At 44.7% G+C, this 18,645-nt stretch overlaps 3 protein-coding genes across 3 annotated transcripts; all 3 read right to left on the minus strand.

The window, feature by feature from the left end:
* LOC135706688 (uncharacterized) lies at positions 1-1,380 on the minus strand. Its single transcript, XM_065228334.1, has 2 exons — positions 874-1,380; positions 1-819 (listed from the first exon to the last, which is right to left on the minus strand). Exons 1-2 carry the CDS (start codon positions 1,378-1,380, stop codon positions 1-3), a joined length of 1,326 nt encoding a protein of 441 aa, XP_065084406.1.
* Positions 1,381-5,789: 4,409 nt separating this feature from the next.
* Positions 5,790-6,572, minus strand: LOC135706689 (uncharacterized). Its single transcript, XM_065228335.1, has 2 exons — positions 6,361-6,572; positions 5,790-6,105 (listed from the first exon to the last, which is right to left on the minus strand). The coding sequence occupies exons 1-2, from the start codon at positions 6,570-6,572 to the stop codon at positions 5,790-5,792; spliced, it is 528 nt and encodes a 175-aa protein (XP_065084407.1).
* Positions 6,573-7,772: 1,200 nt separating this feature from the next.
* Positions 7,773-17,986, minus strand: LOC135706690 (uncharacterized; the record flags this gene model as incomplete). Its single annotated transcript, XM_065228336.1, has 7 exons — positions 7,773-10,556; positions 13,781-13,931; positions 14,003-14,358; positions 14,415-14,803; positions 14,866-15,053; positions 15,115-17,745; positions 17,821-17,986. Coding segments are annotated over 7 exons (5,030 nt in total), but the record flags the coding sequence as incomplete, so codon positions are not given.
* Between the last annotated feature and the right edge of the window lie 659 nt (positions 17,987-18,645).

Genomic DNA, 18,645 nt, shown 5'->3' on the forward strand with positions numbered 1-18,645 from the left:
CTACATCTGCACGGCACGCCAAAGAAACTCCTCGGCATTCTGCAGCTTCCGTTGAGACAAAATGGGGTTGAGTTCGACAGGATCTCCGTTGATTTTGCTTCTGCAGTTATTTACACACCGCAGAAGGAATGCTGTGGCTCTCAATAATCTTTCCCACTTGGAATACCTGCTGTAGTTTATCAGAGGTTCAGGAATTTTCCGATGATGGGCATGTATCGGGCGTATCTCCTCAGCAGTGTCCTTTGTTGGCAGAATCCTTTTTGGCCACGCCGACTCCTCCTGGTACAAAAACTCAGGTCCGACAAACCACCTACAATCCGCATGGAAGCTGGGTTCTTTCATCCACTTCGTTGCTTCATCCGCTACGTTAAGGCGCGTTGGCACCCAACGCCATTCCTCTATATTGGTCACATCTAGGATTTCACTGATTCTGACCGCCACATACTGACGGTATTTGCGCTGGTCCAACTGTATCCACGATAACACCGTGCTTGAATCGCTCCAGATTACTCTACGACGAATCGGCAGCGTGTGGTTTTCCTCAATTGACTTCACCAATCTGCTTCCTATGACCGCTGCCTGCAGTTCCAACCGCGGGATTGACAGTGGTTTTAGTGGAGCGACCTTCGATTTTGCAGATACAAGTGCACAGCGGACCTGACCACGATCGATGATGCGAAAGTAAGCAACACAGGCGTACGCTTCCTCACTTGCATCAACAAACACATGCAATTCAAGTGTGTCCAAGCTGTTCGGTGAATAGTTTGGGAAGTAGCAGCGAGGGATAGTGACTTGATCCAGCTCTTTCAGTACTTCCACCTAGCGACGCCATCGGTTGAAGATCTCTTCCGGAATTTGCTCGTCCCAGCTCACATTGGACCTCCAGATGTCCTGGATGATACACTTTCCGTGTACTACGAAAGCGGCCACTATGCCATGAGGATCAAAAAGACTCATTACAACCCTCAAGACTTCGCGCTTCGTTGGAACAACCCTGTCAAGATCTGCAACGCTGCCGTCCCCGACCCGTCGCACAACCTCATCCGAGTTCGATAGCCAATTACGGATTTCAAATCCGGCTTTCGCATGGACCTCTTTTACTGCTGTTGTAATACTCGTCGCTTCCTCTACAAAATCCCTGCTGTCGATATAATCGTCCACGTAGTGGTTATGTACGATCGCATCTACAGCTTCCGGGAACTCGCACTTCCATTCTTCTGCATTCAGATTCTTGACGTATTGGGAAGAGCACGGTGAGCATGTCGACCCAAACGTCGCTACGTCCATGACATAGACGTGGATTTCGCCAGACGGACTGTCATACCACAGGAAAAGCTGACTTTGACGATCTTCGCAACGAATCAGGAGCTGGTGAAACATTTCTCTGATATCACCCGTTACTGCTTGTTTGCCGTTGACGAAAACGCTGTAGAACCGCAAGCAGAGACGCGAGCAGGTCCGGTCCCTTCAGAAGCATGGAGTTATACGAGACTCCATCCACCTTCGCCACAGCATCCCAAACCACTCGAATTTGTCCCGGCTTGTTTGGATTAATAACCACTCCGAGGGGAAGATACCAAGTTCTTCGAGGGTCAAAATTGGCCAACTCTTCCGCCGATGCTCGATGAGCGTATCCTTTGGACTCGTAGGAAGCAATCTGCTGCCTGACGTTTTCGTAGAGTTCAGGTGTTATCTCCAGTCTTCGCACTAGGCACTTAAGACGCCGCTCTGCCATCGGTCTACTGTTCGGAAATTCGATATAATCATAGCGCCACAGCAAGCCCGTCTCAAACCTTCCGGAAGCTGTGCGAACCGTGGTCCGTTGCATGATCTCCCGTGCCCGTCGGACATCTTCTGCTTCTACCGCTGGCGCAGCGTTTTCGATCGGGAAAAACTCCTTGACAACGTCGTGTAGTTCCCGATCATTGGAACCAGAACAGATGTGCAGAAAACGGTGTTCAAATGTTTCGTTCAGGCCTTCCACCGTTCCGTATACTGTCCAACCAAGTTTAGTTTTCGTTGCAACTGGTTCAGAAGGTCTACCTGCTCGTTTTTTCAATGTTACTAGTAGCTCCGTGTTCTCCAAACCAATTAGAATGCGAGGGGTGGCACCGTTATAACTTTTCACCGGAAGACCCCGATGGTAAGGAAACTGTTGAACCAGTTGATTGAATTGCAAAGACTGCGGAGGAAGCTCCAAACGATCAACCGTACGTACGCACTCGAGAGTATGACCATAGAGGTAACTCTAAGACAAGTAGGTCCCGAAGAAACGTGCTCAACTTTTTGGATCACCTCTGGTACTATCTTCGGTCCCAAGCTTGTCGAATCACCCCTCGAAACATAGGAAAAACCAATAACCCCTCATTTTATCTGTCAAACTTTCATAGCGAATCAAAACAAACATTGCGTAGTACTAGAATTTCGACTAGAATAGGTGTACGTTAATCGTTTGCTTGGGACCAATAGGCTACTAAAGTGGTGAGCCAATTTAAAATCGTTAGTTTCGTATTGATTGTTGGTATGACGCTTGCTACTATCCGTCCCAAATATGCCGAGTTGGATGACCCTTGACTCCGACTCCATTCTCGTTACGTTTCCCGTCCATTGTAGACAAAGTGGCTCCAGTTCCCCTTCCATACCGAGCTGGTCCGCAACTTCCTTCTTTATCAAAGTGAGCGACGACCCGTCATCTAGAAAGGCTAATACTTCGACTGATGAATTCTTGCCGTATAAAGTCACGGAAAAGAGTAGACCGTGGCTTTTGTCGATGGACATTCACATTTCCGGTTGCAGGTGCAGATGTTCCAGATGGTTGGGCAGATGTCATTGGTGTGCCCTCAGGTTACCCTGGGTGTAGCAAAGTATGGTGTCGAAGCTCGCACCCTTGTATACCGCACCCTGACACCTTGCACGCCCTAATAAAATTGTTATGGTTATTTTGCTTAACGACGTGTTTGGGGTATCATCCAAACCATTTATGGAAAAGTTCGACTATTTATGTTATTGTTCGTTTATGGTATTTGTTTATTAGGGCGGCCACTTTCCATGGGAAATCAAGCATCGTCTGCAGAGATGTAACTGCTGGACCAGCTTCAACCGTCCTTCGATGTTCCGACTCTTGAAGACATTGCAGTCTCTAATATTATGACCAAGCTTTTGACACACGGAGCACGGTTTGGGTTGATACGGCTGTTTCTCCTTGCTAATCTCACCCGACTTCCGATTCTCCTGATCTGCGTTCTTCCGGATGTCTTCCGCATATGCGTTGACTTAGCCCTTTTCTTTGCTCTTCGGCTTCTCCTGTTTCTGGATGACCTCGGTGCTGAACGTTACGTTGCTAGCAGCTGACGCAATTGTAGACATGTAGTCACTGAAAGCGCGCAGGTCCGCGTAAGGAATTTGTCGTTGATAAAGTGCCCAATCCAGCTTAATTCCTGCTGGGAGCTTTCCAACCAACTCTTGCAGCAGAGTAGGGTTGGACAAATGGTTCTCCATGCCCATTGCACGTAAGTGGCCGCATAAATTTTGAACCGCCAAACCAAAGGTAATTACACTTTCTAAACGATCCGCGTTTGGGAAGGTGTAGAAAGAACCTTGTTAACCAGACTGTTCACCACCAGCTCATGCCAACCATACAGCATCTGCAATGTTGAAATGATCTGAGGTACGGATGAAGGGTGAAGAAGCTGACAGCTAACAGCATGTAGCGCATTACCATTTAAGCAACGCTGCAACCGCATCAAATTCTCGGCATCAGAGTATCCGCACATTTCATTAGAGTTGGTGTAGCTGCTGTAGAATAAAGGCCAGTCAGCTGGGTTGCCATCCAAGATTGGGAGCTCCTTTGGGACTACGTGGCGAGCAGCGAGTTGTTGAGCGGTGGGTCCACAATTCGGGACATTCGGAATCAAGCCAGACGCTTGCGAGACACAAGGAGTTACAATCGAATGCGAATAACTTGGGATGCATGACACAGGCGGACAAGAGACTGGACCAGACGCAACGGGTATTGCATTGGGAGCGGGATGGGCGCGTATATTTCCGAAATCCACGGGAGGCATTTGAGACGAAGGGAATGAAACTATGGGTCGTTTGAACATACCTTTGCACGCCGGAATACTTCCCAACCTGTTCGGTAGAGCAGCACTGTTTCCAATCGCTGGGGGCCGCCGGAACTGTTGATGACTAGTCGGACATTGATAAACTTCTGTCGGTGTCTGCAGCGCTGACTGTAGGCGAAGACTGTCTAGTTGATGCTGCAGATCTCGAACCTGCTGTTCGAGCACATTGGTACGTGTTCCTACTTCCGATGTAATTCCCTGGTTGAGAAGTGCATTTTCCAGCTGTTAGGAAGTGGGCGGAGATATCACATTGAGGGGATAATCCAAACTAGATTGTGCTTGCGAGACTTGAGTGTTTGCTTGATTGATGATTGGTTGAACGTTGTCATCCACTGGCTTCGTTGCAGTAGTCCCTTTTGGGATGGCTCCGGTTCGAGACCTTGAGGAAGTTGGGGAATTTTTGTTCCCGGAACTTGTCAAGAGCGCCCTCACGCTGGGCTTTCAACCACTTATGGACTGAGCTAGATGCACTTCGTTGGCTTCGATAAGTTTTCACGCTACCATTCTCACCTTCATTCAGCTCGTTCTGCAGAAGATTATACTTCCTTCTGATGAAATCTAACTCCCGCTCAATCTTCTCTTGAATGGCTTTGCTTCTGCTCTCAATTTCCTGCTGTACCGCCTTCTCACGCAATGCTTTGGCGTACTCCTGTACTTCCTTCATCAACTTTTCCTGGGCCCTTTGCTCCTCTTCGATTTGCTGAATTTGCAGCTGAATATTCGCCAAGCGAATCGATGATGAACTTCCTGTTCGTGATGGACATGGCGAGATTGCTTGTGCACCATCTTCCTCACAATGGATACAACTAAAGCTTCGATCTTTGATGCTGTCGTCCACTCTGGCATACGTCGCATTGCACTATGTATTGGTTCGCATTATCAGGTCGATTGCAGTCGGGGCAGTGAGATTCGGTGGTCGCCTCCTCTTCTGAGACCCTCTTAACGACACTCAAACGTTTTGACCCTGGTCTAAGAGTGGACATCTTGCAACGGCGAATCGTATCGCTCCCGACAGACTGATACTGGACCCGGCTAGCCTCCAAATGGTCGCTAAAATTTCTAAAAGTTTGTTGCTGACGGCAATGTAAGCTCGCTTCAAGACCGGCATGCAACTGGCTGTCTCCAACAGGCCGCCTCGGCTTCGCTTGGTGGCGTGCATCCGTGAGGTCCAATTTTCCATGACTTTGGCGCACAAATCGGGCTGAATATCGCGAGGAATATCGTTGACGACTTGAGTAATGTTAGCTTTGAGGACATCGGTGGTTTGCGGCTAATTGGCATAGACCTGCAACTTAACATAACCCCATAAGACAAGTTTAGAGGGGTTAAATCACACGATGTTGGTGGCCAGTTGGCATCGCCTCCGTGCGAAATAACCATCTCCGAAAATCGCTCATGCAGAATATTGATGGTTTCGTGCGCTGTGTGGCACGTTGCACCGTCCTGTTGGAACGACATATCGTACACATCCATATCGTTCACATCCATATCGTCCACTTTAGGCCAGAAGAAGTCGATAATCACCGACCTGTAGCGCTCTCCGTTGATGGTGATGGCCTCGCCAGCGTCGTTTTCGAAGAACTACGGACCGATGACGCCTCCGGCCAAAATGCACACCAAACAGTGACTTTCTGGAGATTCATTTGCCACCTAATGGACCTCGTGTTAATTGGTCTTGTCCCAAATTCGACAATTCTGCTTGTTCGCATACCCGTTCATCCAGAAATGGGCCTCGTCGCTTAAGAAGATTTTTCGGGCAAAATCAGCGTCTGTTTCCAACTGCTCCAAAAGCCAATCAGCGAACAAACGGCGCTGTCTATGACCGTTAAGCTTGAGCTCCTGGGTCAATTGGATCTTGTATGGGTGCAGACCCAATTCTCGACGCAGAATTCGCCAAGTTGAAGCCTGCGAGAGGCCCAGTTCTTGTGCGCGGCGCGGAGTCGACTGCCGCGGGTTCTCCTGCTCACTTTTGCGTACAGTGCTGGATCAACAATAGAAAATGGCCCATCAGCATTTGTTAACAAACCGTTCCAAAGCCCTTTACTCACAATGTGAAGGCCACCTACGCAAACCAACTCCATCATCAGATAGGGGAAACTTCTACCTACACGATGATGGTGTTGGTTTGTGTGAGCGGCCTTCGATTTATGAGGAATGGGCTTTGGTACGGTTTGTTTACAAATGCTGATGGGCCCTTTTCTATTGTTGATCCAGAGTGGTGATATTCTCGGCAGACCTTGCGTTCTGTTCACGTACTGATGGTGGTTGAGCGTTCACCGAACCAGTTTCCTCGAATTTGTTCACCACATTGCGAATAGTCCTCTCGGTAGGACGATTATTGCGACCGTAAAATGGGCGAAGCGCTCGGAACGTTGATCGCAAAGAACACTTACTTTGATAAAACAATTTTATCATTTGCACGTGCTGTTGGACGCTATAACTCTCCATGGTAATTTGACAAGACACGTGTAGCTTCAACAATATGGCCGCAATGAACTGTCAAAGTTAGGAAATCCCTCTTGGGAAACTCTTTATTACTTCTGGTTTGAATCACTAGCGAGGGAGAGCGTATGCTAAAAGATATTTTTTGTTTTTACTTCCATACATAACTTTTCGTTCCCGATAAGTATGTGATGAAATAGATCGCGAACTATGATTCGTGAACTTTTTTATTGGTAACTCCTAAGCAGCCGTTGAAGTTTGAATTACTGTTATGCGTAACGTAAACCGAGAGTTGCAAAAAGTGACAACTTTATAAATGTGTTTTAACTGCATCCTAAATGTATACTTCCATCAATAAAACTCACGGGTTACTCCTACATATATGCAACTTAAATCTAGCTGAACAATGCATTAGGTCCAAAGTAACATTGGTCGATTCTCTTCATCGATTTTCATTTTCGTTAATAACTTGGGTACAAAACCGTTTATTGTCTTGTCGTGTTTGTCGGAATCACTTGCTGCCCTGTTTCGCTCACCTCCTTCGGAAAGTATTATTCACATTTCATTCGCGATTTTTTCACAGCTAGTTTTTCAGCAAAATGATTATCTGAAGAATAGCGAAAGAACTTTTTTTTTAAATAAACTTTCCAACACTAGTCGATGACCTCCTTACTCCAGACAGCAAAAAAAAAATTTTTGCCCGAGACATAGAAGCTGCTATGCCAAATGTGGTAGAGACTTCCAGACCGTATCCGTATGTGCATTAGAATAAATCCGTAACCAGTTCCAACCCGTGCGAACCCGAGCTTATTACCAGTGCGAACCTCAACCCGAGCCAGATTACAAAAACAAACGTTCACACTGACGTTTGACAGTCAACAAGCAGACCCAATCTTGATACCCAATCCAGGTTGGAACTGAATCAAAAACAAATTTGGACTATTGTCATCATTTCTAATTAGCCGGCGCCGGTGATGTAGTGGTAAGCGTGACTGATTTCTCACCCCAATGGTTCTGGGTTCAATCCCAGCGAGGACGGTGGGATTTTTCTGAGGCATAAAAATCTCTGGTCACGTCTTCCTTTGGAAGGGAAGTAAGCCGTTGGTCCCGGCCCAGGTGTGTTGAACAACGGTACAGAGACGGACGTTAAATGAAGGAAAAGAAGAAGAAGATCATTTATAATTCCATTTTGATATTAAAAACAAATTGTTAATTTTAATTATTTTATATTTTATTCACTTAATGCTTAGATTTTGCATATCGTGTTAATATATACTTTTTTTTTAGAAAAAGAAGGAAATAATTACAAACTAAAAAGAGGCTTAACACAAATGTTACATAATATTAATCATTGATTCTCTCTGCCTTAAGACGATCTAATTTCTTTCTGTCTACCTAACTAAATTTATATTTTCAGCAATCAATGAATTGTTAGTTTTTCTCTTTTTTAAGTTGTAACTTAAAAATTCAGAACTATAATGAACTTGACGATAATATAATTACATGCATTTTTATACTTTATAGAGAACATAACATACCACTTTTTTCCTCGTTTTCTCTCGTTTTTAAACTTCTTTTTTTTTGTCTTGATGCAGTATGCGTTTTTTTTAGTTCTGTATTTATATTGTACAGCGCGGTAATCTCAGCAGTTGGACTTAATTGGAACATTAGCTTCACTTGCTTCTATTTGCCTGCTCTGCACTGATCTTAAACCATACTAAAAGTTACATGCTACACAGTATTTTCTTTACAGTTTTGTTTTTTGTCTCTCTTTTCACCTTCGCTAATATCCGGAATTCAAACATTTTTCCGTGATAGAAAGGAAAGAATGTGTTTGGAACGAAAGCTATGAACTTAGAAAAGAAAAACGAAACGAAAAACTAACAATGAGAACTCATAACAGCCCTAGCATTGTTTGACTTGTTGGTTTGCATTCTCCCGGATTGGTTGGCATAGACGAACTATTTTTATTTGTTTATTTATTTATTTGTTTGTTTGTTTGTCTCTAGCTTTTCAAACAAGCTCGTACAGTAAATCCCTTCCATTTTGTTTTCGTGGATAAGCTTCCATCTTGACATATTTAGCTTCTGACTTTAACATTTTGTTTTTCTTTTTGTTCAATAAACACATTAAAACATTCTCGAGTAGTACTTTGCGAAGAACTTCATTTGGTTCATTTATTTTACACACAGTCAACAATCGTGAACGATGAGACCAAATCTATTCACTTCAGTTCTCTTTCCCTTGCACCCCCTTGGTCCGGGAACTGTCCGCATCCAACCGGTTACCTACGACCGACGATCGATGATCCCTGCGAGGGTGAAGTGATTGCGTGTGTATGTGTGTGAGTAGATTCTCATTAATCGTATGTGCTTCTCGCTAGCCGGGGACGTTTCTTAGAAGGGTTAAGCGCATTAAACTCTGTATCTCTGTCAGTTGTATTTCGACTGGATAAGATTATTCTGCAGATGGTTTTTTTTTATAGGATAGATTTAGCGTTTAATGGAGTAATCGATAATTTTTCTATCCTTCTCTTCATTCTGGATTGTGTTGTTTATTAATAATTCTCGTTGTATATCTCTAGCTGTTTTTGCCTTTATCAGTGTTAAAGTGTTCTAGCATTTTATGTATTACTTTTTAATACATGCTTACCTTTTCATAGATAATTATTCATTCATACTTTAGTTTTATTATCATAATTTCTGTATTATAATTAATATTTATAATAAATTACAAGTTTGCATGAGATAGAATTCATACTGAATGTGTATTCAACTTGTTTTGTTGATGTTGATGTCCTATCATTTTCGTTCTACAACGATACAAATGAATACGATTGATCTAATCTTCATCACTGAGCGCTTCATATTGAGCCGAGAGTAGTGGTTTCGGTTCAATTGATGCATTGGATGAAGATTGTCGGTCATCGTTCATACCACCACCGCTATTGGGTGGTGGAATACCGCTACTACCGCCAGCACCACCCAGCGTTGGTACAACCAGGGTCGTCTTATTGGGCGGTCCTGGAGGACCAAGATTGCCTACTGGGCCACCCGTTACAGTCAACGCACTGTATGGATAGTACGTGGGTGGAGCAAAAGTGGTCGCTGGCGGAGGAACGGGTTGATTTCCTAGGTAGGGTGACGAATGTAGGGAGTTGTGCATTCCTCCCTGTGGTTGCGAATGCGATGACATTTGCTGAGATGACGGTGGTCGATGACTGTTGCCTCCAGAGGCAGGGCGCCCAGTTTCCTCATCAATCATCATATCTCCTGGTGTGGAGCTACGATCGTGATCTTTGTTGTGATGAGCAGGAGGAGGAGGTCCATGTCCTCCATGCTGTGCAGGCGACTGGTTGCGTGGCGATTGCTGATCTCTTCCATCATCGGCACGTTTGTCATCTTCTGTTCGCATTGCTTCCACAATTCGATTCTTGACGTAGCAATCCAAGGCAAAGTCACGTGGCCCTCGACTTAGGGGCGCACCCGGATGAAAAAACTGCGTGTCAGGCGAAACGGAATCGTGAAACTTATTTCGAGGTCCTGGAGATTGTGCCATCCGAATAATGTGGCGATCGTCAGGTGTAGATCGTCCTGGACCTTTGTTTCCTGATTGCACATATTGATGCCCAGGTGGTCCTTGCTGCGATTGTTGCACTTGTAATTGCACAGATTGTTGCGAAGGAGACGGCGGAGGTTGTCCGTGGGGTGATTGATCTTCCTTACTCGGTGGCATCCTACGATATTTCCACGCTTCCGACGGCACCATAGACGGGTCCAGTGACATAGGTATCATCGAGGGACGCATTTGCAGGAACGGATTCGGGTTCGGCGAGTAGTCTTTGGCAATGATGGTCTCTGCCAATTCACCAATCGTGATGTTTTTCGTCCGTACAGGTTCCGAGTCGACGTCGATGTTTATCACGTTGGGTGAATGAGATTTCCCGTTGTTTTCACTGATTGGTGATGGGCGATGGTCGCGGGATGGGTACTGAAATAATAAAGATTAGAATTAGTTTACATCCGTAAGACTAAAAAAAATCTAATAGCGTTTCAATGCGTTAGAACGGCATTGCAACTCGTTGGACGAACTTGGAATCAAGAGGCAGTGTCTCAATAATTTGTGACTCTTAATCAAACAAATAAATAAATCTTGATTCCGTTAAAAAAAAAAGAGATATAAAGCACGAGTTATTTTTTTAAAGAATTTTAAAAATTGTTATAAGTTACAACACTTCCATCGTTGATTAAAGAAAATAAGAGTAGAACCCCTGAATTTGAGATCAATTACGGAAATTACAACAGCTTTTTCATGCCGTTCAGAGGTACTTTAAATGTCTGGTCATATTTGCTGAACGTCTGTTAACAACAACCAACAATTTTCGCCTTCAAGGCTGCCCTCAAAGGGTATTAGAACATGAACCTATTTAAAGCTGAACAATGCTCTTTGCATCCATGTTAAGACATTCACAGCTATTTTCAGCACACAGATCGGTTATCTAGATTTCGGTGGTGCTATTTTTTTTGATCTGGCAAAACTGCCACCGATCCAGCCATCCATCTTCCGGAGTAGGATAGCCCGAGCACAACAGCTTATACCTTGACTCTTGAAATCGCAGAGCAGAGTCACGACTGCAGGCTGCCAACCGAAGAAGAAAGAGAAGTATCTTTGATATGCACAACAGTAAGCTCGATGACCAAACCGGGCACTCCTCTGCGGCGGGTTTCCTCAATCAACGTGAACAATAAAATATCAATAAAATACAATAGATTCTATTGTTGACCATAAATCTTATTGTAATTCTATTGTATTGGTCAAATAATCAAATAGTCACCACAATATAGGTTTACAACAGATTCCATGAAATCAAAACGTTGCACAATAAAAAAGCAATACAATTTATGGTAATGAGATCAAATTTTTTCGAGAAAAAATTGATTTTCTAATTGTTATGGTAACTAACAACCCTCCTTTTCTATTGTTAATGTTTAATTTTATTGAATTGTAACATTCTTTTTGTATGGTATTTTTTTATTCGGGAACACTAACAATTCTTCCAACTTGACAGTAGCTGGTTAAGCAGCGGAGGAACTCGCATGTTTCCAATATCGTGACAGACAGCCAGATGGCGTCAGTCGGCGGGATCAAGAACGAATAAGTGCACGAATTAAGAAGGGATTGCCTGTGTGAGCTAAAAGTCGTGGCGGCTAAATCAGATCGTTGGTTTTCTCTGTTGGTTTCTGTAACAATTTGTGAATTGCGGAGATAGTCGATGATTGATCTAAGATCTCATATGGGGCTCCCATCTTAGGTACAACTTCCGGGGATACGTATTTCTTATTCAGCCGTATTTGTTTTTTACCAACTCGACACAAATGGAAAATCTTACAATTGAACTAACAATCGTACCAACCACCTTGTGATATGATTAATCGAACCATAAGAAAGGGGAACCAACAAGATACAAAAATCAGAAATCCGTTGAAAGTTACTGAAGATATTACAAAAATAGTGAAAATGTGATTTTGGTTTGATACTTGAAGAGTTGATGGCAGTGGAGATGCACATGTCGCTTACGAAGGCATCGTTCAATACCTGCGGGTGATATGATCGCGATCTAGCTTTGGTGCTGGGAAAATACGGACAAATAAACGTGTAATCATTGAAAAATTTCCTGCGGACCTGAGGAACATGCACACAGGTGTATGAGGTGTTTATATGGAAATGTAGAAGGAAATTCCAAGTAACTGTCATTTCCGAATGTTTCTTATTATAGATCGAAGCCCACCAAATGAATGTCTGCCCAAGCGGAAGGCACGCAACAGCAAGGAAAATAATAGGACGAAGAAGCTAGCAATTAGTACGTGCGTGTTATGGCCTGAGGAAATAGAATAAGTGTGGGCACTCTCTTGAATATGCACGGAGCGATCACTGAGGCCCCAAAGAAGAATAAAAAGCAACAAAAATCAAAGCTCAGAAACAGCAGATACTTGTATTCAAGTATCCGAATGACAAGTACTTTTAGGAACCATCCATAAATGACGTAGCGGAGTTTGCTGTAAGTAATACATACCTGGTCACAATCTCCGAAAACAAGCACCATAAGTTGAAAATTTAATGTTTATTAAATATTGCGCATTCCACACATTTTAAGTGCGGAAACGCTTATAAATGTGCGTTTTTACGTTAAATCATGTTGGCGCACTTATTCCTTGGTTCATAAGGAAAAAGTGCGTTGAAGACATCAAGACGATAGTCCAGTTTCAATACAAATATGGTACCGTGACTTGCCCTAATTCCGCTCAGCACCTAATACGCGGGGTTTGTCAATAAACTTAAATGTTTTGCTATCTATATTTTTTCCTTGTTCCAAGATCATACTCGGTTTATGCAACCCGAGGACTTATCACTATTAACAAGACATAAAAAGTAACAATGGCTAAGATGTGTTCCTTTGATTACTGAAAAATCCTTTTGCCTGTTCCTGAAGTAGTCAGGACTAGGATAGGTAGATCTTACATCCCGTACCGAAAAGTAGATCTACCCACGTTATGGGACACGTGTGGCAAAATGGCTTAATAAAACTATGTTTTGCATTGGCAACGGTAGAAACAGAGGTTCTATACATGATTCATCCCGTTGTCGGTGTAGTTTTCTTTCTTTTTGCCCCACACGATTGACCATCATAAATTGAACTATTTGCAAGAAAATTTGAAATTTTATTTTTAATTTTTCAAAAACAAATTTAAATTCTGTTCGGGATCGGAGACGAGCCAGCCAACGGCTGAAAGTCTCCTTAATAAAGATATAAAAAAAAAAAAAATCTGTTCGGGACATTTTTCTGGGTTTCTTCCATACTCCACTACCGTATAGATAGTGATAGTGATTGACTTAATTGACAGTGACGATGAGGTTCATTTGAGAAAGTGACTCTTCAAATGATGGGCATTCGTTGCACAGAATTGATTTAATGGTAGTACTGGTTCATCTTCAATCGAATTATATGAAAATTAACAGCTCTGCCGGACCCTGAGCGCCAATACCCAGATTTTAATGACCTCGAACTGAACTAACGAGCAGCAGTCAAAAGAAGGCTTTTCGTAATCGGCATTCGGGAATGTAAATTCGGGGCTAATGTAGCATAAATATGTAAATGTTGGTTGCAGTGATCATGTTGAGCCTATATTTATCTCAGCTTATATAAAAATACTCACATAAGAAGGACGGTGCAGATCACGGTTGGGCGGCAGCGGTGGTTCCGACGCCGTCTGATTAATCTGATGGGTAATTATCGCATCTATCAGATTGGCCGCGGTCAACGAGCCGTCCGAAGATGGTCGCATTCCCATTCCTGGCTCCATTGGCCTGTAACGAAATTGCAAACTAAGAAATGTTACAAAGCTACTTACTCTTTTCAGTTCTACACTTAAACTCACCTTTCCATTCTTTCATTAATAAGATCGTAGTGCTTCCTTCTACGTTCCTCCTCTTCTTGGTGAGCTAAACGCTCCCGGTCTCGCTCGCGCTGTTGTCTATCACGTTGTTCGCGCTGTTCCCGCTCTCGCTCGCGCTCACGTTCCCTCTCCCGTTCCCTTTCTCGTTCACGTTCCATTTGTCTCTCTCGTTCCCTTTCGGCCATGATCGAGCGTTCCCGTTGTTCGGCTTGCATACGTTCGCGTTCGAGCCGTTCCCGATAGTTGACAATTTCCATATGTTGTTCCCGATAGGCTACAACCGATGGATGCTGCATCGAAGGATGCATCTGGGGTTGCTGACGGCGTTGCATGTCAAGCTACAAGATTTGAAAAATCAGCACTATTTGACGGAACTTTGTGACGTGAATATTACCTGTTGATGCCTCTGAAGTTGCTGTTGCTGCTGCACCGCTGCAGCGTGATGTTGTTGCGCTGCAACTGCAACTGCGTGCTGTTGTTGAGCAGCGGCGGCAGCAGCTGCTTGATGTTGATGTTGTTGCTGTTGAGCTGCCGCAACTGCTGCCGCTGCAGCTGCAGCTTGATGTTGTTGTTGCTGTTGCTGCTGCTGTTGCTGCTGCTGCTGTTGGTGATGGATCTGAATCATTGTTGCCGGGTGATAGCGGATGTCATGATGCGTCGGTGGCGGTGGCTGCGGAGCCTGCTGCTGCTCAACGATCGATGGTCGCTTATCGTCCTTGTGCGGTACCGTCATTGGCTGCTGCTGCACGGCTAGATCAACCAATGAAGTGAATGCATCATGTCCTATTGAATGGTGAGATTTAAATTATTGAGCGTGTTTGTTAAGGGGATAAAGCGTAACATACCTTGCATATAATGATGTGGCGGCGGGACAAGATGCAATCGATTGGGAGCTGGACTTGGCGGTTTAGATCCAGCACCACCACTGGCGTTTCCACTACCTCCTACAGTGTTGTGTCTCTGGATTACCCCTTGCCTTTGCGGTGGAGGGGGGGTCCTGTGCGGACTAGGAGTACTGAAAACAGGAGAAACCCTTAACATTAATGGTGATCGAATCGAATGTTCCACAAATGGAGTCTATTTTCCAATCTTACCTGTTAACGTGATCGGCAGGTGACGCTCGGCTCAGATATTCTGGCCTGGTATTTCGTTCCCGTTCGGCAACAGCATACAGTAAAGCAGCTGATGAATTGGCCATGTTGGGAACGCTTCGTGGCGATGGAGATTCTTTTTCCGGTCGTCCACCAGATCCCACCGAGTTGCGTCCTTGCGACTGACCATGCATTTGCTGCGATGTAATGTAGTCATTCATGATGATTTGTCGTGAGCTCAGCTGCTGCGGTTCTAGGGTAAATGTAGGAGCATTCCTACCACACTGAAATTGGGGTGCCTGAGGACTTCCTTGAGGTGGCGGTTGAGACACTTGTGCTGGGCTCTGACGATTGTTGTATGATTTGTACTCGTAGGCTGCACGTTTATCCGGTAACGTGTGAGTGGTTACGTGAACCGGTGTTCCTTGGGTGATGGATCCATGTTTGTCGTTCGATGAGGGTGGCGTCTGTCGAAGCATATTGTCATAGCGAGGACTGAGCGTGGTTTGACCTTGAAGTATAATTTGTTGGCCAGCGGCATTTACTGGTGTACCATGAGTGATCGATCCCTTTGGTCCGATGGATTGCGACGGTGGCTGCTGCATGACCGATTGCACTTGATGCGGCATCTTAGGACTTAATTTGGGAGCATTTTGTTTCTTCGTCGGAGGTGGAGTTAACGAGATAGTTTGCTGTGACATCTGTCCTCGTCCAACCATAGAAGAACCAGCATTTGGCGGACCTCCTGGGCCTTGATTCCAAGACATCGGTGGTCCTCCAGGTACGGTCGTAATATAACCAGAGGGTGACTTAGATGGGCGTCCCATCGTCTCGCCGTGGTAGCTCATCCCATAGGGCGGCCCATGCACTGGAATGTTCTGTAGTTGCTGCTGATGGCTCGGCGGTGGAAAGTTGTCCGTACGATACAACGTTATTGTGCTTCCGCCACTCGAAGAGTGCGGAGGAAGTGGAACTGACTGAGAAGGTACACTGGGCATTTTACTGTTGTGCGCAGGTGGAGGGAAATTGTCCCGCTGAGGCTTTTTAATGCTGAGATCGAGTGTTACCGGTTCATCTCTTACAAAGACCACCGGGACATCTTTTTCGTGGGCACTAGAGCTGACTGGCTGCTGCGAAGGCTGCTGCAATAGCTGGACAGATTGAGCCTGTGATTGTGACGCTTGTTGCTGCTGTTGCTGCAGCGAAGGTGGAATCTGCTGAGTCTGTGCTAGCAATTGCGGAGGTTGCTGCTGCTGCTGTTGTTGTTGTTGTTGTTGTTGTTGTTGTTGTTGTTGTTGTTGTTGTTGTTGCTGTTGTTGCTGTTGATGTTGTTGTTGTTGTTGGTGCTGTTGGTGCTGTTGGTGCTGTTGGTGCTGCTGTTGTTGTTGTTGTTGTTGTTGTTGTTGTTGTTGTTGTTGTTGTTGTTGTTGGTGCTGCTGTTGTTGTTGTTGTTGTTGGTGCTGTTGTTGTTGTTGTTGTTGTTGGTGCTGTTGTTGTTGCTGTTGCTGTTGTTGTTGCTGTTGCTGTTGTTGCTGTTGTTGCTGCTGCTGCTGCTGTGGAACAGGCGTAATGGTTGCCTGTATTTGAGAACTCATCGGATGGGGATGATGAGATATGATCTTCGGTTGACCGTGAGGAAGGGAATTCACCACTGAAAGAGTTGCCATTTCTCCCGAAGAGGGTCGATTGGGTGGCACCTTCGACAAATCCCTGTAATCTCGAGGTGTAAAAGATAACTCACCGATAGATTTCATCGGTGGTGGTTTCGCTGAATTGTTGGACATTACAGATCTTTCTATCACATTCAGCATCACATCCCGAACATTCAGAGGTGAGCCAACATCATTGCCGCGAGGTCCGTTCTGCATAGAAGAGTGGTGCACAGACATAACGGGATTTACTCCACCTAGCGGAGGATAAAGTACTTTAGGACTCTGTCGGTTTGCAGGTGAGGTTTCGTTTTCCTCGTCTGCCGTCTCAGTAGCCGAACTGTCATACTCTTCGGTGAGCTTCTGTTTCCTAGGCGGCTGACCAGGTGGCAACAACCGATCGTCTTCGAAACTTTTGGTAAGAGGTGGTGGGGCCAATGTTTCAGGAACTGCGATGATTTCCTCTTTCGTGACATTCAGTGGAACGGAGTTGTTAGGACTCTCAGCGGAAGCAGTCGTGTCGCTGCTTGCGTCCCGTTCATCTGAAGAGGAAGCACTCATATCTGATTCATCGCCATCGGTCATTACCGGGCGACGATCTTCGCCAGGATGCAGTTTGTAGTACTCAGTCACAGCTAGATCAAAGCTGTATTTTTTCTTGTAATGAATGTAAAAGCTTTTCAACGCAACGGGAGTTTTGTTCATGGTTTCTGCCAGTTGGTTCCATTTGGGACCAACATCTTGCAACAGCTTTTTCATTCGTGCAACTTCCTCGTCGGTAAGATTTAAATGTGGCCCCATCTTGCGACGAATACGAGTCAAACAAGCGGAACAACATTTTGTCACGTTAGGTGGAATTTGTAGCTCTTGAACGATTGGATCGCGGATCTCCGGTGAGAGTTCAAAGAGACGCGGTGGAAGATTTCGGAAACGTTTCACTCTATCTTTCGGATTGGGACAGGTCGGCAGGGGACAATGCGTATATCTAGAATGGACGGATTGATCGTTCAATATTAAACCCTGTGCTAGAGCGGAAGGAGAATAATACTGCGAGTCGTACCTAGATTTCACTGACTTGCATTGGCACGTATTGCAAACACGTGCTCCCGGCGGTATCGCTTCTTCCGGTATGCCGTACTGCGCACCCCGACCACGTTCCAGCGGGCGAGTACGAGGGCACATCTCGGCCTTGCACACGAAACAAGAGTGCAATGCGCTACCCTTGTCTGCAAAGAAAGTAGAGATAAAAAGAGCGATTATTAATTCATGTTGATACGTAGGTAGGGTAGGTAAATTGGTAAATTAACTATAATAATTGCTCACACTCGGATCGGTTTTGGGATATGTTCATTCGGCTTTATAAATTACTTTTAGGTGCATTAAATATTAGCAACGAATTAATGACATCGGCCTTTGATGTTATTTTTAAATCCTAATCTTGAAATTCATTCACTTAATGAGAAGCAACTGTGGTGATAACAAGAGAAATTAGTTTCCCATTTAGGAAGGTACTTCTTTGTGGTAATCAAAAACTAGTCATCTGCATTCCTCCCTCCTACTCATGCTCCTACTGTGTTGTTTTTAAACACTCACATTCTGCCTTTGACACCGACAGTCTGAAAGTTACCTACCTAGTGTTAAAGGCCGTGGCCCTTGTTCCGGAGCAAATAAAATATTCAAAGTTCAACAGTGGTGACTTCGAATGAAGCTGCACCCGGCGGCAGGACGGTGGTATTAAATGTGTATATGTCACTATTAAATGTGTGGTCATCTCCTGGACAACGAATGAATCGACCCATCGAACGTACCTACCTACATAGGGGACTTAGAATGTACTCTATCGAAATGTATGTAAGTACATATTTATCTTTTTGGCTGCTAATTG

Source organism: Ochlerotatus camptorhynchus, unplaced genomic scaffold, assembly GCF_037179485.1.
Source record: "Ochlerotatus camptorhynchus isolate MF236.1 unplaced genomic scaffold, CSIRO-AGI_Acam_v1.1 ptg000286l, whole genome shotgun sequence".
Taxonomy (NCBI): Eukaryota; Metazoa; Arthropoda; class Insecta; order Diptera; family Culicidae; genus Ochlerotatus; species Ochlerotatus camptorhynchus.